Raw genomic sequence first — 26,950 nt, 5'->3', positions numbered from 1 at the left:
ACGGTCCCACCGCCCATGGATCCGGACATGGTCATGTTCTCAGCGACGGCCACCAATAAGGAGGAGATTCCTGCTCCTCCTCTTTTCTTAGAGGTGGCTACTAGCCAATGGGCCCGTCCTTCTAACTTTTCCCCACCTGGCAGCAACGACCGTCGCGCCTACAACATGGAAAAGTCCTTTGTGCAGGCTATTCAGCTTCCAGTTATAGATCAGCCCATAGCAGCTTTAGTCTCCTCTTCCCCAGTGGTCTCAGGGGACGCGGCAGACAAACTTAAGCCAGAGGACAAGAGGGCGGAGCTCACCTTACGTAAAAATTATAAGGCCTCAGCATGGGCGGTGCGGGCGGCGGCTGCCGCCTCGTACTTCAACCGCACAACGGTCATGTGGCTCCGCCAGCTTCAGGATCGCATTCCGATCCAGGATGAGCGCATACACCAGGATTTGGCTAAAATAATGGCAGCGTGTCAGTATTCGGCTGATGCGACCCTAGATGCTGTTAGGTTTGGCTCAAGTGCCTTGGCCACTTCTGTGGCCTCTCATCGGCTCCTGTGGCTCAGGAACTGGCAGATGGACTATAAAGCCAAGTGGGACCTGGTGGCTGCCCCCTTTGCAGGCCCAAATTTGTTCGGGGCTCCCTTAGACCCGATTTTGGTGGAAAACAAAGATAAAAAGAAGGTTATGCCGACATCCACCAAGAAGGCGGATTCCCGTAGCCATCCCTATCGCAGGCCCCAGTTCAAGTCCTATGACAGGGATCAGGATCAACGATACCAACCGTACAGGCAGGACAGGTCGTTCAATAGGCAGAATTTTCAGGACCGTTCTAGGTATCAGCCGCAGTCCAAGCGGCCCTTTCGAGGGGGGGGGGGCGTCCCTTCCGCAGAGAGAAATGACTCGAACCCGAGTCATCCCATCGGAGGCCGCCTAGCGCTGTATGCGGACGAGTGGGATCAGATCACGTCAGACGGTTGGGTCAGGGCGACCGTTCGCCACGGCCTAAGGTTAGAATTCCTCTCCAAACCCCCAAGTTTTTTCAGAGTTTTTCCCCCGGCTCGGGACCCGGAGCAGCGTCGTCTCATGGACCTCGCGGTCGCCCATCTTCTAGAAATCAGGGCGGTGGAGGTCGTTCCGGAGCCGGAGAGGGGTCTGGGCTACTATTCACATCTCTTTGTAGTCCCAAAATCCTCGGGGGGTTGGAGGGTGATTCTCAACCTGAAACGCCTGAACCGCTACCTAGTATACAGGCGGTTCAAGATGGCGTCCCTGAAATCAATCCTGCAGGGCATTCGGAAGGGGGATTACATGGCCTCAGTGGATTTGACGGAGGCCTATCTCCACGTCCCCATCCTTCAGTCTCACCGGCGTTATCTCAGGTTCTCTCACCGGGGCAAGCATTACCAGTACCGAGCTCTCCCGTTTGGTGTGGCCTCAGCCCCGCGGACGTTCACCAAGGTCCTGGCAGCACTGGCGGCTTACCTGCTTTCCATCCCGGTGAGACTTCAGTGCTACTTGGACGATGTCCTCGTTCAGGCGGAGTCCCTCTCCAGAGCCACGTCGGATCTTCGGCTGATGATCCGTTGGCTTCAGGCATTGGGGTTTTCCGTGAACTTTCCCAAGAGCCACCTGTCCCCATCCAGGCAGATCCTACACCTAGGGACAGTGATAGACTCCGAGTCAGGGAGGGTCCGCCTATCCCCAGACCGCTTGTCCAGCCTACGCCAGCTGGTCTCCTCCGTACGAAAAAGAAGGTCTGTTTCCATCCTGACCTTGTCTCAACTCCTGGGGAAGATGGTCTCTTGTATAGGGATAGTGCCCTGGGCCCGGCTCCATCTGCGACCTCTTCAGTGGGTCTTGATCCCAGTCCAGAGAAGGATGATGAGCAACTCCTTGCGGCCAGTCCCTCTGCCAGCGGAGGTGAGACTCTCTTTGCGGTGGTGGTTGTCCCCAGCGCTGCAACAGGGGGCTTGCTTTTGGGAGCCCGAGAGAGTCACAGTGACGACGGATGCCAGCCTCTTCGGCTGGGGGGCCGTGATGGACTCCGACATGACCCAGGGACGTTGGTCTGCCTCGGATCTCCGCCACAACATCAATTGGCTGGAGCTGAAAGCCGCACGACTTGCCCTTCGGACTTTTCGTCATCACCTGAGAGGGCGCCATGTCCTCCTGCTCACGGACAATGTGGCGACGAAGGCCCATATCAATCGCCAGGGGGGCACCCACTCCCGTTCACTCTGGCGGGAGGCGCAGCTGTTGGGCTTGTGGGCGGAGAGACACTTAGCTTCCATAGTGGCGGAGCATATCTCAGGAGTGTCCAATCTTCAGGCGGATTGGCTGAGTTGCACAACCCTGGACGATGGCGAGTGGCAACTGGGCCCGGAGTTGTTTCGGAAGATTTGCAGCAGATTCGGCACGCCCCGGGTGGATCTGTTCGCCTCCCCCGACAACGCTCAGCTGCCCCGGTTCTTTACCCAGTTCCAGTCTCCGTCGGCGGAAGGAGCGGATGCTCTCAGGAGCCGGTGGCCCCCGGGCCTTCTTTATGCCTTTCCTCCCCTTCCCCTCGTTCCCCGTACGATAGGGAAGATAGTTACAGAGAGGGCTCTCGTTATCCTGTTAGCTCCGTACTGGCCGAGGAGACCCTGGTTCGCGGACCTGGTCCAGCTGTCGGTAGCAGACCCCTGGAGGATTCCCCCGGGGGAGGTCGTTCTGAGTCAGGGGGCTTTACATCACCCAGGGCCTCAGTGGCTTCATCTGACCGCTTGGCTCTTGAACGGAGGATCCTGAGGGGGCAGAGACTATCGTCGGGAGTTATAGCCACCTTAGAGGCGTCTAGGAGGCCGTCCACGGTTAGGATTTACAATGCCACATGGAAGGCGTTTGCGAAGTGGTGCCTTCCCTTGGGGTTGGATCCCTCTAGGGCTACCGTCCCGAACGTGTTGGAGTTCCTCCAGAGGGGGTTGGAGGACGGTTTGTCCCATAATACGCTCCGACGTCAAATGGCGGCTTTGGCCACCATTCTGGGGGGGGGAGGGTTCCCCCACTCTTTCCCGTTCTCCCCTGATTAAGCGTTTTCTGAAGGGGGCGGCTAACATCCGTCCGCCTCCGGTTCATAGATTTCCGACCTGGGATCTGACCCTGGTTCTCCAGGCTCTGACGAGCTCCCCGTTCGAACCGCTTAGGACGGTACATATGCGTCTGCTTACCCTTAAGGTGGTGTTTTTAGTGACCATTACATCGGCCAGGCGCATTTCGGAGTTGGGGGCCCTTTCTTCCCGCAGTGACCTGTGTGTAATACACCAGGACAGGGTGGTCCTTCGTCTGGATCCTTCGTTCATTCCGAAGGTGAATTCACAGTTTCACAGGGCCCAGGAGGTCGTGCTCCCGAATTTTTGTCCCAACCCTTCGAGGGAGCAGGAGTTGGTGTGGCATAAGCTGGATGTTCGCCGGGCTGTTCGCATTTACCTAAAGCGAACTCAGGGCATTAGGAAGACCGAGGCGTTATTTGTTTCCTTTCATCCAGGATCGTTAGGACGCAAGGTGTCTTCTTCCACCATCGGAAGATGGATCAGGTTGGCCATAGTTGAGGCTTACGGGGCTTCTGGGAAGACCCCCCCGTCAGGGATCACTGCTCACTCCACCCGCAGTGCCGCTACCTCTGCAGCCTGGGCCACCAGGGCGCCCTTCGAGGATATTTGTAGGGCGGCTGCCTGGGCCTCCCCCATGCCTTTTATTCGGCACTATCGTTTGGATGCTTATGCCTCGGCTGAGGCATCTTTTGGCCGGAGGGTCCTTCAGAGGGTGGTGGCTGATTCCTCACCTGGGACCCAGTCTGCCCGCCCGGGGACGTAGCGTGGGTATGTCCCTTCTGTGACCCCTCCCTCCACTCTACTGGAAAAAGAACGTTGGTCTTACCTGAACGTTTTTTTCTGGAGATGTGGAGGGAGGGGTCACATTCCCGCCCTAGTTAGTTAGACAGGGTCCGGGAGGTGTAGAATCGGGAGGCCCCGGGGGGGCTTGTCCTTGTTTGTGTTTAACTTGCAGGTGCTGGCCGTGACATCGCGGAAACTGGGAACCAACGGGAGAAGGCGAAGGTTAAGAAGTTTTCTCTCAGTCAAATGGACCAATCAGGCTGTGTTAACCCTTCTGTGACCCCTCCCTCCACATCTCCAGAAAAAAATGTTCAGGTAAGACCAACGTTCTTTTCTGATAGACAAACTCAGCATCTTAGCCACTGAGCCTCTGCGTCAAAGCATACAAATACCATAATATATTGATTGAAAATATTCCTGTTCAATAGGAACAATGTTTATTTCGATCTACTTTCAGAAATAATTTGTCGACCCAAAGTTGGTTATCAGTACAAAAAGCCTGCATTGAAGAACTAATTCTTCTGGTTTAAATAATCATTCTTTATTTAAATTTAATTAATGTATTTATTTTGTTGCATGCTGATTGCTACATGTTTATTATTATTATTATTGCTGTTGTTTAATGACTATATCCCTGCTTTCCTTTAGGATCAATGTCTGGAGGTTTCAGTTTTCAAGTTACAGATGGTATAAACTTTGCACCGCGTCAGATATTTAGCATCACAGCTCGAAATTTGGTTATTCGTCTTGAAAATAATAATGGGTTAGAAATTTTTCCAGGTAAGGCTTTGTATTCTTAATTGATTTGGAATAAACAATAAGATGATTGGTCAATATTTAACTTATTCTTTTTGAAAAAGAAAACAATACCGGGAATTCCAAAATGCAATTATGTCCAACTTGATCCTAAATCAGGATTAGGCAGTGTGTGTATATACTGCTCCCAAATCACAGCACATGGGGACTGCAGCCAAGAAATTAAAAGATGCTTGCTCCTGGGGAGGAAAACTTTGGCAAATCTAGACAGCATACTAAAAAACAGAGAATCACCCTGCCAACAAAAGTGTGTATAGTCAAGGCTATGGTTTTCCCAGTTGCAATGTATGGGTGTGAAAATTGGACTATAAGAAAGGCTGAGTGCCAAAAAATTGAGGCCTTTGAACTCTGGTGCTGGAGAAGACTCCTATGAGTCCCTTGGACTGCAAGATGATCAAACCGGTCAATCCTGGAGGAAATCAACCCTGGCTGCTCTTTAGATGGCCAGATCTTGAAGATGAAACTCAAATACTTTGGCCACCTAATGAGAAGGAAGGACTCACTGGAGAAGAGCCCAATGCTGGGAACAATTGAGGGTAAAAGAAGAAGGGGACGACAGAGAATGAGATGGCTGGATGGAATCACCGAAGCAGTAGGCGTGATCTTAAATGGACTCCAGAGGATGGTAGAGGACAGGAAGGCCTGTAGGAATGTTGTCCATGGGGCTGCGATCGGTCGTACACAACTTTGCAGCTAACAACAACAACAATGTACTGCTTATTTTTTAAAATTATGTGAACCTACTTTATGTCATTTCTGGATTAAAACTGCCAGGAAACTATTTCAGCAGTACAGATGTGCTACCGGTAGAAAAACATGTTTAGCAACTTCAGTGGCAAATTGCGATTTGTGATTCATATTTGACACATGGCTTAATGCTTTTGATCCTCATTTTGACATTTGGTCACAAAAACGCCTTGAGGCATATTTTTTTACAAGAATGTTCATAGGAAGTGAAATTAATTATAAGCAAGCTAGGCATTGTACATTTTGAAAGGGTGAGTCTTGTTCCTTTATGCCAACATTTCCCCCAAAGTTGACATTCATAATCGAGAACTAAGGAAAACTGGTATTTTTAAAGGGTGTTTTAAAACATGAAAACATTCTGTCATACATAATCTTCTGAGCTTCCCAACAATTTGTTTATTATTGGCTGCTTATCTTATTCAAGCTGGCAAGCTGACCTTCCTTTTAGTCTCATAACATGTTTATGAGGTTAAATTAAGAGAAAGTGATTGGCCCAAAGTCACTGAATAATTTTTTTTTGTGTGTTCGGAGGCAACAATAACTGAGGAGGCTACAGAACCGTTAACTGTTTATTAGCAAGAACTCCTGACAGAACAGAACAGAGCAAATCCGGTCTGACAGCTATTTATACGGATAGCTGTCAGACGGGGAACCAATAGAACAACAGTAATTCTCCCGCCAGTTGGCAGGCGCGTCTGGACCAATCAGAGGCACTTGGGACAGCACCATCTGCTGGTTGATACGCTTGGAACACAACAAAGATTATGATTTATTTATCTGAATTACCAGAACCCTTGAATATTGCTATATTATGTCAGTAATGAGCTGGATGAGAGAGGGAACAAGCTCAAATTAAATCCAGATGAGACAGAGCGATGTTAGTAACAAAAACCTGGACTTTGCTGGCTTTATTTTCTTCAGCAGTTGGTTCCAACCTATAAAGAACTTTAGGATGCTATAATAAGAGCTACAACAAGGTTTGAGCTTAAATGGACTCCAGAGGATGGTAGAAGACAGGAAAGTCTGGAGGAACGTTGTCCATACGGTCGCGATGTGTCGGACAGGACTTTGCAACTAACAACAACAAGGTTTGACTTTCATCTGTCTCAACCTGTTGTTGGAGACATTCAGTGTGTTGAGATACAGGATGACAGATACACCTCTACCTTACACCAATTGAGAGAAGTGGTGTAAGTTTTGGCTTGATGTCTGGAGGCGGTAAGGATCTGAGTGGAAAGCAACATTGTGATTTAACCCAAGCAAGACAGAGTGGCTTCTAATCCAGAAGCCGGTTCAATATGGAACAATGCCAACTTTAACTCCCTGAGAAAACTCTGGTGTTATAGAAAGTAAGGGAGATGTTTTTGAAAAAAAAAAATACTCAAGCACTGTTACCTGGACAAAGAGGGTTGAAACATTCTTTAAGATCCAGGAAATATTTGGAAGCAGTTCAGGCAACATCTCCCTAATTCACTGAGAAGAAAGGGGAGGAACAGCACAATCACATTTGCAAGATTATAGAAAATCTCAATAAAATATAGTCTGTGGATATCTAGTCTGGATTTTCCGGTTTGGTCTATCTAAAGCCGTGATGGCATGATGCGCGCGCTGGCCACCTGACTTCGGCCTTCTTTTGAGGCCATTTTTCGGAAAACCGGCCTTACAGGCAAACCAGAGGTTTGGGAATGTACTTCTGAGTTGCTCGTAGGGGCGATTTTAGCCCTCCGGAGCCTTCAGGGAAGTCTCCTGAAGACCCCTGAAGGCTCCGGAGGGCTAAAACCGCCCCTATGAGCAAATCGGAAGTAACTTCCGGTTTGCCTGTAGGGCCGGTTTTTCATGCTTCAGAGGCTTCAGGGAAGCTCCTGAAGCCTCCAGAGGGCCTATGGGGAGTGGGAGGCTGTTTTCGCCCTCCCAGGCTCCTATAAAGCACCTGGAGCCTGGGGAGGGTGAAAAAAGCATGCCAAAAATGAGCGGGAGCGCTGGTCATGCGCACATGCACGCTGAGGTCGTGCTCATAGCATTATGGGTGTGGCACGCCCACACACGCCCCCCCCCCCCTGCGCTCCCCCTGCTTTTGGCACACGAGCCAAAAAAGGTTCGCCATCACTGATCTAAAGAGTCTGACAAGTATGGATCTCTTGTTGGAGCTATATTGAATTCTACGGTATAGTGCAATATTAATGCAATATCGGGTTTTCAATTTCATAGAATGTGAAGGATGTGTGTTTGTGTTTTTATTTTTATAGTTATAATGTACACTGAAGATGGCATTTAACTTCGTTGTATGATGTGCAATGACAATAAAGTAAACTAAACTAAGTGAAGCCTGGCCAGATAATATTTCGACCATTTTTGGCTGGAATGCCCCTTGTGACCATTTCTAGAGTAGGCAACAACAGTCCACTCACGCTGTCATTAATTTATAGTTGGATTACTACAATATACTATAGACGGAACTGCATTGAACTTTTCAAGATGACTATTTAGCATCAGTACTATAGGACAGTGATGACTAACGTTTTTGTCATCGCGTGCTGAAAGCGTGCATGTGCGTGTGACATCCCTCCCCCCGTGGCCCGTTTTGGGCCTAGCAGACCTCCCTGAAGCCGCCTGGGACCAAAAATGGGGGACTGGGGGGTGCTGTCCCCCAGGCTCTCCCGCGCTCCCCTGCCCATGCATGTGCTTCTCCCGGATGCGCCCTGCCCCCCCCATGCACGGAAGAGCACAAAAATCAACTGGCCAGCAGGAGGCACGCACACATGCGTGGTGGAGCTGAGCTGGGGTTACAGCTTGTGTGCCCGCAGAGAGGGTTCTGCGTGCCATCTTTGGCATGCATGCCATAGGTTCGCCATCACAGCTATAGGAACTGCACTGACAGCCAATTCATTTCTAGGTGCAATTCAAGATGCTACTTTAATATCTTTCATAACTTTGAGCTAAGTTATATGGCATACTTTCAAACGGAATCCCTCACCCAACTCCAAGAAATATAGCAGAAAAGGACAGAGGCATTTTGCAATTTCTGCAAGAACTCCCTCCTATGGAATTCCTTCCTTCCAGAGATAAAATTGGTATATTTACTGCTCACATTTGGAAACTATTATAAACTTATAATAGTTTCGAACAGCATTTGAGAGAGAATGAATGTAATGTTATTTATAATATTCCTGTACAATATTTGAGTTCCGTTGGTTATTTTTACAGTATTTTATTGCTTCATTGTATGCCACTTAGAGTCAAATTGACCAATGGACCCTGAAAGTCTGTAAAATGAAGGAATCCAATAATAAGTAAAAATAGAGAGATATAAATAACATGAACCAGACAGCCAATACTCTTGGCTGGCCTGCAACAATTCCTAGCCAGGGACTCAGAAACCCTTTGTTTGGAGAAGTGGGCTATGCTTGTTCCACCAATTCTCCATATAAAAGCAAAACTAACTGAGCAGAATTTATTTAGACAATGCAATAATTGCTGTTTTGTTTTTTAAAAAAATTCTTGCCAAATGTCCTTGTTAGAAAATTGGGTTTTTAAAAATCTTTCTTTGTTTTTACTGTCTTTTCTCCAAGCTTGGATGAGTTCCTTGTTAATCTTTTTGATCCGTTCCATTATTGCTACCTGCTGAGCATACAGTTTAGAACATTTACTTTTTATCTAAATAAATACACATGTAAATGTTAGCAGCATATGAAATTGTACATGGTGGTGGTTCATAAGTTTTTGGAACGGTGTTGTTATTTGATTTTAGATCATGTTTGATTTCACCCTTTGCATTCAGTGAAAGAGTGTAAGAACATTGCTTAAAAACCCTTTGGTTGATCTAATTCCTTTAAACTCTGGCCAGGTTGATCTTTGTAAAATAACAGAGGATTGTTTTGATCATTCATAAAGAGCTGGGTCAAAGAGCAGAAAATACATACCATACCATTTCAAATTGTAGGGCACAACCTCTGTCAGCACAAGGCCTACATTAGAATAGCACGTTGCATAGCATGTCAATACCTCTGCTGAGAAAGGAGAGAAACAGCCCTATTTTGGAAGAGAATTTTAGGTGCCCATTTAGGTGTCCATCCCCATCTAATGTCCGAAATACCAAAAATAGTTCCACTTACATCAGAGAGGCTCTGGGGTCACGAAAGGGAGACTGACAGGCTGTTTGGTGTTTCCCAGGCCATAAAGTATAAATGAGGGAATTGGATGATAGCTTGTGTGTATGTGTGTGTGTGTGTGTGTGTGTGTGTGTGTGTGTGTGTGTGTGATGGCCCTCCAGCGGAGTCAGGCAGTGATGAGGTTGGGGAGGAACATGGGCCAGTCCTGGAGGCTGGGGAAGGCTCAGATTAGGTCTCTGCATCGGAGGCAGAGATAGGGCCAAGGCCATCTGGCAGTTCTCAGCTGCCTTCGGATCTAGACAGCAGTGAGGCAGAGGAACAGCTGGAGCCTGTTCCCAGTTTGCACATGCTCAAAGCTTCCAGAAGAAAAGAACAGCTAAGAAATCAGGGTCAACTTGGGAGTAAAGCCACAGGTGCATGGTGAATGGCCCCTCCCATAGGAAATAAAAGAGGAGTGAAAGGGGAGCGGGTTTTTGCAGGAAATAATTCATTTGTTCCTTCATTCGTTTCAGAAGTATGAAGATCTGGCCGTGAATTTCAGAGACTGTGCCAAGTCTTTCCTTGCACAGCACTGTGATTGGAAAATATTTACATAGTAGCTTTCCAAGCTAGATAAGGTCAAGCTCGGAGTGTGCGTGTGTGTGTTCTCTTTGGCATACTAGATGTCTGGGTGCAAAGAGCTTCCGTACAGGATAATGTTTTGTTATGAGATCCTCATTTTAAATTATACATTTGGTTGAAAATACCTCTCGATGAATGTTTAGAGGATTGCACTGCTTTTGAATGATTCAATTGCTCAAGGCAGACAGTTCAGGATTAAAGAAGATCATAAACTGTATTGACAATATTATCCCCTTTTGCGCTATTATTATAATTATTCAGGTTCCAGGAAACCAATTACATCCTACAATCTGAAGGCTGTCACCAATGATGTGGTTGAGGTAGAAAACAGAACAATTGTTTTTACAATTGCAAATTCCCCCAAACTTGGAAGACTGGTATGTGTATTTTCCGAAAATAACGTACAGGATATTTCAAGTTTTACACAATCTATGGTAAGTGTTCATCTACCTTAGGAAACTGGAAGCATGCCTCATTTACAAATATTTCTTCATAATCTTAAAGCCTAATCTTTCTTAGAATGACATTTAGATGAAATATGAAAATGTTTGGAGATATTTCTTTTAACATTCAAAATGGTCAGTAGCTCAAGACAGTACTATGAAAAGCCTTACTGTGGAGTGGGTTTGGCGGCTACTGTCAATATTGATTAATGCTTGAAAAGGGGTTGGGCTGAGAGGCAGTGGAAAAAATAGGAGGAAGATGTGTTGAATACATTTGCCTCCTCAGCTTAGTTGCAAAAATGATAAAGGTGGGATACAAACGAATCCCACTTAAACTTAGGAAAGGGACTGAAAGGTTTAGGAGAAGTAAGCCAACAATTTAGAAATGAAACTTGAATTTGTTGTGAGCCACATTTATATAATAGGAAATGAAGTTAAATGTAATTATGAGACCCATATCAATAGGTCTGTACATAATATCTGTTTTTACTAAATATTCACCAGCAGGCCTGTCCCAGATAGTTTTATAGCATTTATATACCACTTCAGTCTGAGCAGCGTGGTGGCCTAGAGGTGAAGTCTCACCTCACAGTCTGGAGCTGTGAGTTCAATCCTAGGTAGCAGCAGATATTTCTCTCTCTGGGTGCAGTCACCCCGTCTCGAACTGGATGCAGGGAATTACAGGGTCATTAAAATATCTCTCTATCACTCTATTGCTATCTCTATCTCTATCAACTCATGAAGCATTCATGACCTGATTGTGCCAACATGAAGCTCCTAATAAATAACTGGATTTCTTTTGAAGCTTGGCTTGAGGCTCATGATTTAATTAGGGTGTCGGAACCCTGACAATCTGTTTTATCTATCTATCTATTTATCTATCTATCTATCTATCTATCTATCTATCTATCTATCTATCTATCATCTATCTATCATCTATCTATCTATCTATCTATCTATCATCTATCTATCATCTATCTATCTATCTATCTATCTATCTATCTATCTATCTATCTATCTATCTATCTATCTATCTATCTATCTATCTATCATCTATCTAAAAGTTTGCAGCATAGATATCAAACCAAAGTTGCCGATCCAGGAAGTGCTGGAAAAGATTTTTTTTAGCAATAATAACAGTAACAACAACAATAATAACACCCATCATCCCAATTATTCCCTGAAGACGCAGTGAAATAACTGCTTATCACATCCAATTTTACCTTCTGTAAAACTCAAAAACATTCATTCTCAGATTTTTGCCTTCTCTAACCATAATTGGCAAATGTTTTTATTGTGATTGTTTAAGGAAATCTTAAATTAATCTCTGAGCTTTGTAAACACACATCACTTAGATTAAATCTGTTTCAAGGTAATTGTGATTGCAGTCTTAAAACTGAGTATGGTTCTGGAGTACCTACAGCACTTGTACAGGTTTATAGATTTTAACACCAAGTTTTGATTAAGATGTGAAACATTCATTCTTACCAGTGGTGGGATTCAAATAATTTAACAACTGGTTCTCTGCCCTAATGACCACCTGGGTAGGCGTGGCTCAGTGGTCATGCGACTGGGTGGGTGTGGCCAACTCAACATCACTCACGTCGATGGGTGCTTTGCCTTAGCTGTTACAATGTAATAAGGGTTAACTGGAGAGGCAGTTTCTGTAAGCAGGGCAATAAAGATTAGGCTTGAAACAACACCAAAATGTTTCCTTCCTGCCTTCCTTACAGGATTAGCCCTGTCAAGTGGAAAAAAAGCAAAATGAGATTTCTTCCAACAAGCGGTTCTCCAAACTATTTAGAAAGTTAACCTGTTCTCCCGAATAGGTGCAAACTGGCTGAATCCCACCACTGATTCTTACTAAACAAAAGCTTTAAATAAAAATGTATTTGTAAATGTTTTCACTGCCAGCAAGTTCAGCATTTTTTCCTCTGTACAGGTGGATAAAGGATTGGTCATCTACGAGCATTCAGACAAACAATCAGTTGATTGGCGTACACAAGATTATTTTACATTTACGGTCTCTTCTCCACCAGCTGCTCTGGGACTGCAGGTGTTCCATATTAATATATCGTATGAAATTAGAGCACATAATCAGAGCAGTCAGCTGTTTGCCAACACAGGTAAGTTATGTGGAATCACATATTATATGATGATCTTTGCAGAAACTAAAGTTGGATAGATTTTCTTTACAGAAACTGTATATTTTGGTCTGATAAAAGAGGTATAATTTGTACTTTCTGTGTTCTTTTTCCTGGATCTATAGATATATAAAATGGCTCTGTGAAAAGAATAGAATAGGGTGTGTGTGTGTGTGTTTGTTCCAGCATAACTCTGGAACACTTGAGCAATTGCAATCAAATGTTGTACACAGATGACTAATCTGGAAAAAAATACTGTGGGAGTAAGACACCCTTAACACCCCTCAGGGTGTGTGTTCTGTTAAGATACAGCCTGTTGTGCCTTAAAATGGCTTCTACTGTACAGGGCAGTGGAATCGCCATGGTAACGGCTTCACAAGGGGGCTTCCTCTGGTAAGGGGGAAAATCCAACATTAGAAATTACGTTTGGTCCGGACATTTTTAATAAGGCTTTGATTATTCTTGAGGACAAATGATCAGGGATCAGCTAGCAAAACAACAAGTATTATTTTTCTTGATGCTTCTGGAGACACAGGGAAAACATTTTTAACTAATTTAATTGTTACCAAAATCAGGGCTCAGGTAGAAGTTCCTCTTGCCATCGCCTCTTCAGGAATTGTGGCAACGTTAATGGAAGGAAGGAGGACAGCCCATACTGCACTTATGTTGCCACTTGAAATCGCCATTACTATCTAGTACAGGATTTGGATAAATCAGAGGTGGTATTCAGGTAGTATTCTAACCGGTTCTGGAGAACCAGTAGTGGAAATTTTGAGTAGTTTGGAGAACTGGTAAATACCACCTCTGACTGGACCTGCCCCCATCTATTCTCTGCCTCCCAAGTCCCAGCTGATCAGGAGGAAATGGGGATTTTGCAGTAACATTTCCCTGCCACACCCATCAAGCCACGCCCACCAGGTCACACCACACCCACCAAGCCACGCCCACAGAACCAGTAGTAAAAACATTTTGAATCCCACCACTCAGATAGATAAATACCCGGGCAACACCAGGTTACCATCTAGTTTTATATAAAAAGGAGCTATATAAATTGAGTATGATGCAGAATAAACCTCAAAGTAATGTATGGCCTACTGATTCAACTTCTTCTAAACAAAAAGACACGACTATTAATAATGATACTATCCTCCTAGTAGGCCGAATAGGGTAAAACATTGTATTGTGCTAAAGCACATTCAGACTGTACACAGACGATTAGGTGGGTAATAAACCTAGCTAGTCTACCCATCTTCTAAGACAGTGATGGCAAACCTTTTTCGCTTCAGGTGCCTAAAGCATGTGTGTGCGTGCTATCGCGCGCACTGGCATGCCCACCCCATAATTTATTCCCCCCCCGGCGCCATGCACACGCCGCCACCCCCCCCCGCTGCCCTGTGCATGCACACATGGCTTTCTTACAGCCTGGGGAGGGTGAAAACAGCCTCCTCCCCAGGGGGCCCTCTGGAGGCCAGTAACAGCCCATTTTCTGACTACCTGTGGGCTCAGTAGGTCTATTTTGTGCCCTCTCCGGGCTCCAGAGGCTTTCTAGGAGCCTGGATTGGGCGAAAAACAGCCCAACATGCAAACCGGAATTTCGGGAACTGACTTCCGGGTTACCCGTTAGGCCGTTTTTCTACCTCCAGAGGCTTTAGGAGGCTTCCCTGAAGTCTCCGGAAGATGAAAAACAGCCCAATGCGCAAACTGGAAGTCAATTCCCAAACTTTTGGTTTGCGTGTTGGCGGTTTTTCGCCCTCCCCAGGTTTCAAGAAAGCCTCCTGAAGCCTCCAGATGGAGAAAACCAGCCAAAAATCAGATGGCCAGTGCGTGCATGCTCGCTGGAGCTGATGGCAACGCCTTGCGTGCCCTCAGAAATGGCTCCGTGTGCCACCTGTGGCACAGGTGCCATAGGTTCACCATCACACTTCTAAAATGATAAGGAGTTATTCTCTTATATCTCCAAAGTGTGGCTTCCAGGTCTGACACATCCTTAACTGCACCTTTAATTCCGACTCAAAATTTCAAAGGCTAAGAAGAGTGCTCACATTTTTGTGCATATCCTCTTCAACTGCTTTTCCCCCCAGCATGAACTAAACCACCTGGAAGAGTTAGAAATGATAATCTGGAAAGTATTAGTTTAGGCGAGTATTGTAAATCTGTAACTGAAATCTGGCCTTAATGGATGACATCTTTGCTTCATTGGGCATGGAAGAGTTTGAAACAAAACATGTACATTTTACAGTGACCTAGAATCCTCACAATAAAATTGATGGACAGGTGAAAAAGGTTAATAGTATTTTCTTGGAAGAGTTATGGATTATCATTGGAGACAGATTGAGTGACTCTACCCACACAGTCACCAGCATTGGGCTCAACTCAATGTCACTTAAATAATGCTAGTCTTTATAATTGTACATAAGGAAACCATAAAACATTTGCTGAGTTATGCTTTTAATGTTTTTTTCTATACTAGATCTAAAAGAAAAGAAAGAATAAAATATAATTTCCTAAAGATATAAACTATTTGATCTGTTTCACTTGAATTCCATTTATATATCGCATGTTTCTGGATTTTTTTAAAAACAATATTGCTAGGCTTCCCTATCATTCAGATTGTGGGCAGGATATATTAATTGAAAATGGAATCTAATTTATAAAAGCAAAATAATAACACACTCAACTTTGATGATCACCTAAATGAAGCTTCAGGGCAGAAACCTGCTGGAACTTTCATCCTTGAGATCTCTCAAATCTCTAGGATTAATTGTCTCCTGAACTATTTTGGTAAATGGAGTTCTCTTGTGTTTTCTGCTTTGGTTTCCCTCACCGGAGAAGTTTTATTACCAGGTTAGAGAACATGTACTTTCTTCAATAGGTCCCTTACTATCATAAAACTAAATGGTCTGCAGCTTCTGAGGTAACTGAAAGGCATGGCATTCTAATTAGAAAGCTACTATGCCATTTATATAAAAAAATTTAAATAGAGTGGGAGGCAATACACCATTTGGCTCAATCCCTTTGGAGATTGAGATCTGATTGAATAGTATGCATAGATGTTCCATCCAAATTGTCTTGAGGTAATTTCATGCAATATATTAATTCAATAATATATTAACAACCCATTGAGGGCTACCTGTTTTTTTTCCCCATAGCTGTTTTAATAGAATTCAAACTGATTTTAACTCCACAAATTATGCAAATTACCTCTTGCAGGCTACTGAATCAGAAAGGGATTGATATATTCTTGAGCTCCGACATTCCAAAGCCAAAACACTTATTCCCCCAATCCTGTTTTGTCTAAAGAGGTTCCTTGGATAGTTTAAGTTGCAGTATTTGGCAACTCAATCCAGTGTGGAGGCCAGTTTTCTCATCTTTCAGTTCTTTGAAACCCAGTGGGATACAGTATTGAAAAGAAATGTATGTTAAAAGAATTCAGAACCCTGTCCATTTATGACAGTGATGGCTAACGTTTTCCAGACTGAGTGCCAAAGTGCCCGCGTCCAAACCCCCAAAATGCAATGTGCATGCAGCCCCTGTACATTGCCCTGGCCCCATGCATGCGTGGCCCCTGCATGTGCGTACAGCCCCCCTGCACACGCACTGCCTCCCCGTGCATGCATGTGCACCAGTGGTGGGATTCAAATAATTCAACAACCGGTTCTCTGCCCTAATGATTTATTCCAACAACCAGTTCACCAAAGTGCTCAGAATGTTAACAACCGGTTCTCCCGAAGTGGTGCGAACTGGCTGAATCCCACCACTGATGTTCACCTCCCGCATGTGCCCCACCCCCCGTGCATGCGCGCAGCCCCGCACTTGCCCCTCCCCCTGTGCATGTGTGGCAGGGACCCGACAACCATCTGGCCAGCGGGAGCTGTTGCACGCATGCGTGGCAGAGCTGAACTGGGCAGACGGCTTACGTGCCCACAGAGAGAGCTCTGTGGGCCACCTGTGGCCCAGGTGCCATAGGTTCGCCATCACGGATCTATGATTATGATAACTCTCTCAAAACTGAATGGAATACAGTCAAATTTGGTACAAGGCAAAAAGCTGGAAAAGAAAGAGTGAGACTGAAAATGGGCTGGACCCTGCAGGGGAATTTGCAGGAAAAAAACCTCTAGGATAAAATTCTCAAGTCATTTTATGGGAGGGGCTGGAGAGTTACAGCTCAGAAGAATGGTGACTCTTCTATTCTAAACGTCCCTCTTCCTTTTCTCTTTCTCATTTACTTAACCCAAAATAGAGCTCCTGTTAAAGATTCCTGAAGCCACATCCTGCATGCATTTCCCACTTTTCCCAGTTGTAGCATAGAACTATGATAGCTTATTCCTGTCTCCTAGAATGTGCATCACCTGGTCTGCATGGGCGAAAAAGATTGCCAGTTCTGGAGCCAACCCAGCTTTGGATATTTTAAATAATCCAGCTGGCACTGAAATGCCACCATTTGCATTCCCATTTTCATTTACCCCATTTGCTTTTTTACTGCAACGGGAAGAAAAGGGGCTGCTTTAATTGTAAGATCTGCCTACCTATCAGAAGACTGTCTGCAAAGATGTGTTCTTTTCCCATTTGATTCCTCTGCAAACCATAGCAACTTTTTTCTTCTTCTATTCAAATGGTAATTTCCCATCATTTGTCAGAACTAATTCTGCTCTTACTCAGAAAAAAAAATTGTATTGTAATATTTTCTGTCCACTGGAATTACTCACAAGGACTTGTCCTTAGAATTCCAGTTGGATTGCTTGATGTCTCCATACAATATTATGTTTAAGATTCAATCTCCAAATTTTCTATTGAAAGGGATTGGGTTTTTTTTCTTTTGCAGGTGTTGTTGTCCGGGAAGGAGGCAAAGTTTTAATTGACAAAACTAAGCTGGATGGCTCAAACCTACTCTCTAAATTACCCCAGACACAGCGTTCTTCATTTGAAGTGTGGTATGAAGTCATAGCATTGCCTCAACATGGCAGAATTGTTGTGGGAGAACGAAATATTACTAGAGACAAGCCCCATTTCTCCCAGTATATCATTAACAAATTTGGAATTATCTATGTTCACGATGACTCTGAATCACTCACCGATTACTTTACCTTTGCTGTGTGGCTGAATGAAAAAAGCAAGTCTACTGTGAAGCCCAACATTGATGTTTTAGAAGAGGCATTTAATATTACTGTTGTACCCGTGAATGACCAGGTTCCAAAACTAAAGTCAAAACTGCTATGTTTGAATGTTTTGCAAGGAGATCGAACAGTTCTAGGACAAGATAACCTAAACGTTGAAGATTTGGATAACTCACCAGAAGAGATTAAATATACCATAATAACTGATCCCCAAAATGGACATTTAGCACTGTGGACTCATTTGAACGAGTCTATAAAAAATTTCACACAAGCTGATATTAATGATGGTAGCGTTTGGTTTGTACAAGATGGGAGCCCTTTCTCAGGGGTTTTCTATTTTAGTGTGACCGACGGGCAGCACCGTCCACAGTATAAACTCTTTCAGCTTGATGTGATACCGGTGTCCATCACATTGATTAACTTAACCGAAGTGGTTCTTCCCCAGGGACAGGACAGAGTTGCTATTACAAATGTCCACCTTTCGGCCACAACAAATGGGAAGAGCTCTGAAATCAGGTTTGAAGTCACAAAGCCTTTTAGATATGGGAGTCTTCTGATTGAGAATGAACAGGTGACTACATTTCACCAAAGAGATATACATAAAGCAAGACTGTTGTACTGTATGACAGACTTCACTGCTTTTGGCGATACGTTAGAATTTGCTGTATTCACATCAGACAGTAATCTAACAGGACAAGTTCTGAAGATCTTAGTACAACCTCTTTTGCAAATGGCCCTTAACGTGACCATTCCCAACAGGATGTCTTACCAGCTCAACACACGTCATTTGGATGCTACACAGTTAGCCAACATGACAAAAAGCAATCCACAGTTTGAAGTCCTAATGTCACCAGTTTATGGAAGTCTTTCAAGGAGGTCATTGAGTAACGCTGAAAGTAAGAACCTGGTTCTCTTCACAAAAAGGGACATTGACATGGGTGCTGTTTTCCTTGAAACCAGTGCTAATATGACAAATACTGATGTATTAAATGATTCCTTTTCCTTTATACTTAGAGCAGAAAATGTTCAGCCTGCCGTTGGCAAGTTCCACTTTGTCATAGTGCAGGATCCTTCACCGGTTCAGGCATTTACTCCAGAAGTGCCCCTTTTAACTATTGCTGACACTTTAGAAACTTACATTATAGAAAATGAACATCTGTTTATTCCAAAGCATGGTACACACACCGAGATACCAGCACAGACTTTTAGGCCTGACCAAAACCATTGGGAGCATCAGAAAGATAGACAGTACGATGAAGATAATACTAGAGGCATATCTGTTTGGGCTGTGACCACATTAAAAACACAGTCTGAAAGCCCCTGGTTTCAGACATTGAGCAGCAGGAACTGGTTGATCATCATCGTACCCCTTTCTTCTGTGACTGGTTTATTCATTATAATTGCCATTGTTCTTTGTATCTTCTTAATGTGCCATAGATCAAAGAGGGCAAAACCTCTTATTTTAGAACAGCCACCAGTAATTCACAACAGTTCAAGCTTTTCTGCAGAGAGGAGCTTAACAATACCTACTGTCACAGTGACCCCTCTCTTAAAAAGCACCGACAAAACATCTGTTTTACCATTCATGTCCCTCCAGCGGGAGCAGTCTCATCCAATGCCAGCTACTCCAGAACCAGCTGTAAGTCTTCTGCAAAGCAACTGGTCCAGCCTTGACCCAGAAATTATTCAGCACTGTCGAAAAACCCACCCAACATTGAAATGCAATCAATACTGGGTATAATATACCATTGAAATCAGTAAAGAATGTTCAACCTTGTGCTGCGCCTCTTTAATTCTTTAGTTGTTGTATGATTAATTAATTATCCATAAGTCAATCCACTTTTGAAATATTGCTAAGAAAACTTCAAGGGTTTGTCTAGGCAGTTGCCAGGAATCGACTCCTGATTTGGAGACGGCAAAAAAGGAGAGGAGAGGAGAGGACAACGGTAAGCTTCATAGGGTCACAATCAAATAATCTGGGTCCAATTATGTTGGTTGCAATGAAAGTAAGAGAAGTGAATGAAATATACAACAGATGCCCCATTAGGTGCCGCCCCGAGTCCCTTCGTGGAGAGGGAGCGGCTAACAAGTCTAATTAAATAAATAAATAAATAAAATAAATAGGTGCTGCTTGTGGACTTCTGTAAATTTGTTGGCAAATTGAAATTTTTAATGTGATAGAATGCTAAAATTAATGATAAATTTAAGCCACGGTGGTGCAGTGATTAGAATGCAGTATTGCAGGCTAACTGCCCACCGTCAGAGTTCAATCCTGATCAGCTCAGCCTTCTTATCTATCCTTCAGAGTCGGAAGCCAGATTGTTGGGGGCAATGTGCTGACTTTATAAACTGCTTAGAGAGGGTTGTAAAGCACTGTGAAGCAATATATAAGTCTTAAGTGCTATTGCTATTGCTGTTAATCACTATGCCACTGGAGATTAATACTGAAAGGTAGTTGTAAAAAGACAGGAAGTTGTAGAGAGAAGAGCTTGTTTCCATATGGGGAACTTGTTTTATTTATTTTGTTTTTGCAATCAGAATGCTCTTGACCAAATTTTATTTAAATAATAAATAAAAGGTAGGTAACAAACAATATTGCATCGTACATACACAAATGTATATTTCCATTATTCTATATGGTTGGAAATCATAAATTGTTCCCACTCTTTTTTGAAGCTGACCAAACTGGTAGCCAGCACTCATGGTTTGCTTGTATGTTTTAAATCTCGGGTTTTATTTGGTGATTAATAGCTCAACACTCTATTTTTATAGTCATTCGTGTCCTTTAAAACTAAAATTTAATACCAGTAATGTATGTTCTCTCATATTCTGAGTCTACTACCTTTTTTTAAAAAAAATGTTCTTTTTCTCAGACATAGGACAGACTGCTAATTTTATCAGGTCCTTTGGACCCTTCTATAATTTGAAGGTAAATGTTAAGGCAGGGGTGTCCAAACTTGGGAATTTTAAGACTTGTGGACTTCAACTCCCAGAATTCCCCAGCCAGCCATGGACACCCCTGTGTTAAGGCAAGCTTCTGCTACTTTGACTTGTGTTTAACTGAGCAAAAAAAAAACCCTCTGTAGTCTGTTGAGTAATTGATATTGATTGCAAAGCTCTTGGTAATATGAACATTAATGCTGTGTTTGCTAAAAACTAATGCTAATGTGAACATTAATTTATTTTCCTATTTATACTTCTTAACGATAAAAATTGATTGTATATTTTTTTCCTATATGTTGTTTTTAAAATGTGTTCATCTGATCCTCAGGGCAAATCTGTGTGGCTGCCAGCCAGTCTTCCAAATTATCGTATGGTTTTGTGTAAGAAATCATATTTTCTTGTATATTACAATGCCAGGGCCAGAAATTCTCACTGGGTTGCGAAAATAGTTGCTTGGAATTTAGCAGATGGTATATTAGAGCCTCAGCAGAAATTCTGTCTTTTAACTTTATCACTGTTTTTCATGGAAAAAATATTAAGGAACATTGTGCTGTTACATACAGAAGTATCTCATCAAATGCCTCTTATTGCCTTTTAGAGGGGGCCATTTGCACATCAGCACAGTAATGGTAGGTTGTTGTTTTTTTGAGATATTTACATATTTTGTATTGAAAATAATTTCCTTTAACGTCAAATTCAACACATTTCCTTAAAAGGAAAACCTGTGATCTGTACAGTAATAAATACCCTATTTTTCGGAGTATAAGACATACCTTTTTCCCTCAAAAAAGAGGGTGGAAATCTAGGTGCGTCTTATACACTGAATACAGCATTTTTGGCCTACCAAAACCCCACCCACTTTGGAAAAATGGACATGCAGAGGGTTTGGGAGGCTTGCAAAATGCTCCTGGGCCATTTTTGCTCATTATTGCGCCCCCCCTTTAGCTTCTAGGAGCCCTCCACAAGCCACCCAAAGCTCTGCGTGCCCCTTTTTTGCGAAAAATGGGTCGTTTTTGGTCATTTCCTCCCCCCCCCCCACTCTACAAGCCCCCACAAAGCAAAAAACGAGGCCTGCAGAGGGTTTGGGAGCCCTGCAGAATGCAAAAACTTTTTTAAAAAATTTATCTCTTCAAAATTATGGTGCGTATTATACTCCAGTGTATTTTATAGTCCAAAAAATATGCTACTTCAGGGCCCCTATTCATCTGCCTTAAATTATTTTGTAGATTGAACTTGAATTTGGAGAGTTTCTCAAATTGAGGACTCACAAGAGGACCCAAGGGAAAGAAGTTTATTGATTTTTTAGGAGGCATCCATGTTCATGTCAAACAGTAACAAAGTGCATCATAGATTCAGAAGATGCCCAAGTATGGGTAGTCCTTGACTTGCAACCTTCATTTGTGGTCATTCATCCTTTGAAGTTACAACATCCCTGAAAAAAGTGACTTAGAACCAATCCTAACACTTAACAACCACTGCAGCCTCCACAATGATCATGTGGTGAAAATTTGGGCACTTAGTAACCGGCATGTATTTACAAAGGTTGTGAGTTCATAGGGTCATGTGATCACCCTGGTCATGTAATGTTTAGTAATGGAAATTCTGGTCCCCAATTGTAGCCATAGACATATGACTGGTACTAGTCCAATCCATAGAAACATACCTTGTCATAACAAAACACCAGAATGTGTAAAAAGGCAGAGTTTTTGGATAACCAATTGTTTTGCCAATTTAAGTTCCGAGTTCAGAGATTTATAGAGATTTGCAGCTGAAAAATTATTGTCCAAAGATGCAGGAATCTCAATTCTTGCATTAGAGATTTTGCAAAGAAGAGCCACGAAAAAAATGTGGAGAACAACTCTGAGCTGTGAAATGACAGCAATTTAATCTGTGCTGTTGGGACAATCTAACCAAAGTTAAGCACGTTTAGACTCCATTAATTTCAAGAGTGCAAAATGAAATAGATGAGAAGAATGGAAAGAAAAAATTGCTTGACTTTGAGTACATACTGTTGCTGCTTCCCTTTCATAACCCGGCATGGGAAATGGCTGTGATAACATTTTTAAAGCAAATTGTTTACCTGGAAAATATTGCTAATTGTTTTAAAACAGACTTTCTGTAATGAACAACTTGAATTTGATTCTGTTGTAAATAAAATCTAATTCCGAGTTTTATGTTTTTAAGATTGCATATTCTGAATTCAGATTGTTCACTCATATGTACATGTAGTTCTAGTTATCTTTTGTACAAAGGGAGACACATTTGTATTATTGGGCCAATAGGTACCTTGAACCAATTATGGTTATTCATTGCCAGATATCCATAGCTCATACAGTAGGTATCCTTTATCATGTTTTTGAAAATTGTTAATTCATTTTTTCATTTTATTCCTGAATCAGTGAAGAATAATAAGTTTACATTGGTTTGTCCTCTTAGGTACCAGTAAATTCTAAAATACAATTAAAGATCACTTCTGTGTGTGCCATGCACCAGTAAATTCAAAAAGTTAAGCTTCCTTTGAGGAAAGACATTCTGTTGAAATCAGTGGCTTGTATGTGTAAGTAAATTTGCATTGGATTGGACTGCAAATCAAAGTTGGTGTTCGTATAGTTAAGGTATTGGTCTAGAACAGCAATGGCGAACCTTTTTTGGCTCGCGTGCCATAAGTGGGGGAAGCGCAGGGGGGTCATGTGCGGGCGTGCTGCACCCATAATGCAATGCGTGACCCCCAGTGCACATGCACGCACTACAGGCGCGACCCCCCCCCATTTTACATGCTTTTTTTGCCCTCCCCAGGCTCCAGAGGCTTTATAGGAGCCTGGGGAGGGCGAAAACAGCCTCCCCCACCCCCCCGGACACCCTCCGGAGGCGTCAGGGAAGCCTCCGGACAGTCCCTGAAGCCTTTGGAGCGCTCAAAACGATCCTCTGAGCAAACCGGCCAGTCCTAGAGATCAACCCTGACTGCTCTTTAGAAGGCCAGATCCTGAAGATGAAACTCAAATACTTTGGCCACCTAATGAGAAGGAAGGACACACTGGAGAAGAGGCTAATGCTGGGAAAGATTGAGGTCAAAAGAAGAAGGGGACGACAGAGAATGAGGTGGCTGGATGGAGTCACTGAAACAGTAGGTGTGAGCTTAAATGGACTCCAGAGGATGGTAGAGGACAGGAAGGCCTGTAGGAACGTTGTCCATGGGGTCGCGATGGGTCAGACACGACTTCGCAACTAACAATAACAATAACAACAGGTCCATACAAAGAAAATAGATTCATCAAAACTCATTTCAGGATGAAAATGAAATGTGCAGTTCTTGCACAACTGCCAAGATAGTTCAGTTACATCACTGAGCTTATTTCAGTGAACTCTGTGGAATCCTTGGCTATAAAATGATTTGTGAGGAATGTTTTGTGGTGAAAGCTTTTTTTCCCTTTTGTATTATTCATTTCCCCATTTCGTGAACTTCTTCCTTGTTCTTTTACTGCATTTCACTATAGATACTTGGGGAAAAAATAGTAACTGCTTATTAAGCTGTATGCTCGTAAGTTGAAAGGCTTAAACTGAGTGTTATTTCCTTGACTTCACACTGTCTGAGAGATTTAAGTTTCATGCAAATAAGGAAAAAAAGGAGATCTGAATGTTTATAGTATTGGAGTAGAGCTTAATGGATGTTTTTAAGAGATTTATAAAAGAAACACAGTACTAAAAGAAATGTGAAGAATTTTGTACTATAATATTCATTTATACCACACCCCAGGTAGTTCTCAATGTACAACCACAGTTGGGGCCAGAATTTTCATCCCAAGTTATCATCGTAAGTCAAATCAGAATAAATGTTATAATAATTTTATGGTGGTCATTAAATGAATGAGACAGTCATTTAAAAAATCCAGTTTTCCCAATGGAAGTTTTTTTTTAATTGAAAATGACAAAAGAAAGATTGCAAATCATGGTCACGTGAATGAATACAGGATGCTGCAACCAGACATAAATATGACACGATTGTCAAGAGCCTGAATTGCAATCATGTGACCACAAGGTGGTGCAAATGGTTGGTTGATATGACTGCAGGAGTGGTGCAACTGTTAAGTGCCAGTAGAGGTCATGTGTCATTTTTTCCGAAGCCATTATAACTTTGAGCCATTGTTAATCATACAATATGTTTTTGTATGTTTATGTGTTTGTACACATGTTTCTATGTTCTATATGCCCATTGTACGCCGCCCCGAGTCCTGCCTGGAAAGGGAGCGGCTAATAAATTCAAATTTATTATTATTATTATAATAGTAAATTGAGGACTACCTATACTCTAAAGTGCTTTGCATATATTTTGAGTGTCAACATAGATTTATATATTTCACAAATACGTAATTACTGCAAAAAACAATTCAGTCACGATTGCTGGACTTCCTGTTGGAGAAGGAGTGGCAAAAACCTGGAGGCGGAATCAAAAGATGAATCAGTCTAGAAACAGTCTATGTAGTCACAAACTGACCAAGTCAAATCCCCAATGGAATAAGGTTCCATTGAACCTTATCTAATGCCAAGATTGTGATGATGATTTGTTGAGTATGTTACTATGCACAGGTATGATTAGCAATACATCATTTAATTGGAACGTCACATGACCTTTCTCACCTGACACTTCCACATCATAATCTCCACAGAATATGATGTCAAATTGGAGAGGGAAAAATAAAGATTCCTTCAAATTGAACTCTGGTATACATCCATAGGTACGTGTATGCATGTTTGGATTACTGCAATGCACTCTACATGGGGCTGCCCTTCAAGACCATCTTCAAGGTCTTCAACTGATTCAAAATGCAGAGGAGTATTCAGTAATTGGGAGCTCCTAGTTTTGCCCATGAAACACCATTATGCTATCTCACTGCCTTCCAGTTTCTTTCCAGGTGCAATTCAAGGTTCTAGTCATCACCTTTAAAGATCTATATAGCACAGGGTCAGGTAACCTGTGTGACTTCCTTTCCCTAAGGACATCTGTCCTACGAGGTCAGATAAGATCTGGTAGGACAAGTACATGTCCTAGATCCTTCCATTAAATATTGCCATTTGATGAGAGCTAGAAAACAAACCTTTACTGTGACTGCTACTGTCATATGGATCTTCTGAAGTTCAGCAGGTGTCTGCCCTTGTAGCCTTCCATAAAGCTTTGAACACCTGGCTTTTCTTCCAAATGCTGGGATAAGGTTGGATAATTGCACATTAGGGGCTGCAGTTAGCGCCAGGTCTTTGTTGTTTTTAATGTTTTGATCTGTTACGTTTTAGCTTCAAATATGATTTTGTTGTTTGTGCTGTTGTTAGTTGCAAAGTTGTGTCCAACCCATCGCGACCCAATGGACAACATTCCTCCAGGCCTTCCTGTCCTCTATCATCCTCTGGAGTCCATTTAAGCCCACGTAGACTTTATGGCAACAATACTGAAGCAATCTCTTAATTGTTATTTGGGGGGATTTTTAAATTTATTTTTTAATCCAGCCTACAGCATGGGTAATTCCTGATGGTCTGCTTTCCAAGAAATAAATCTAACCAGACTTACACAAGTTAGAAAATGCCATGCATCGTTTATCTTAATAAAGCAATAAACTTAATATCCCTGCAACTGTTAGAGGCAGAATCATCACCACAGCCCAAGGAATAAACTAATTGGCAAAAACTACTTACATCAAACCTTTAAAATCACCCGATTCCTTCTTTCACAGTCAAGGAAATGCTTATCAGCAACTTACTTCCTCTTAACCATTAGACCTAGGAGGAGAGGGGACCAAAGGTTAACAAAAGCAAGTTGAGTATTCTCTTGAATATCCAGGATAAGGGTGAGCTACATTTTTTTCAGCCTACGTGGTTTTATCAATTACTGGGTCAAAGTTTGGAAGCAGCTTACATGCCCCAATCTATTCACACAATGCGTGCAATATACACAAAATGTTATCTGTGCTGCTTTCAGTCACTTAAATTGCTGTGCTAAAAACAATGCCAAATAGTGCAAATGAAAAGATTTCAGACTAGAGCAGCTCTCATCTGTGGAAAACTCTCAGGAAAAAAGTGGATAAGGAAGGACCTGATAAATACACATTACATCATCATAGAAAAATACAGCTAAACTTCTTACACCTCGGATACGTTTGA

General features: G+C 42.9%; 1 protein-coding gene across 2 annotated transcripts in view; it reads left to right on the top strand.

The window, feature by feature from the left end:
- Positions 1 to 20,485, top strand: part of LOC309385800 (chondroitin sulfate proteoglycan 4-like) — a 54,494-nt gene extending 34,009 nt beyond the window's left edge. The window contains exons 7-11 of one of the 2 annotated variants that reach the window (XR_014174287.1): positions 4,515 to 4,646; positions 10,421 to 10,593; positions 12,545 to 12,728; positions 17,569 to 19,907; positions 19,985 to 20,485. Coding sequence is in view for 1 of the 2 variants with exons in the window: in XM_081940524.1 (XP_081796650.1) it covers positions 4,515 to 4,646; positions 10,421 to 10,593; positions 12,545 to 12,728; positions 17,569 to 19,601 (2,522 nt within the window). In the remaining variant the exon portion in view is untranslated. Of the gene's footprint in view, positions 1 to 4,514; positions 4,647 to 10,420; positions 10,594 to 12,544; positions 12,729 to 17,568; positions 19,923 to 19,984 lie in introns of those variants that run through there. The other variant, XM_081940524.1, reaches the window with a different exon arrangement.
- Positions 20,486 to 26,950: the final 6,465 nt, after the last annotated feature.

This window comes from Natrix helvetica, assembly GCF_964273705.1.
Source record: "Natrix helvetica genome assembly, chromosome: 2".
NCBI classification, from domain to species: Eukaryota; Metazoa; Chordata; class Lepidosauria; order Squamata; family Natricidae; genus Natrix; species Natrix helvetica.
The sequence above is the reverse complement of the archived record's forward strand: the minus strand, read 5'-3'. Positions and strand labels throughout refer to the sequence as shown.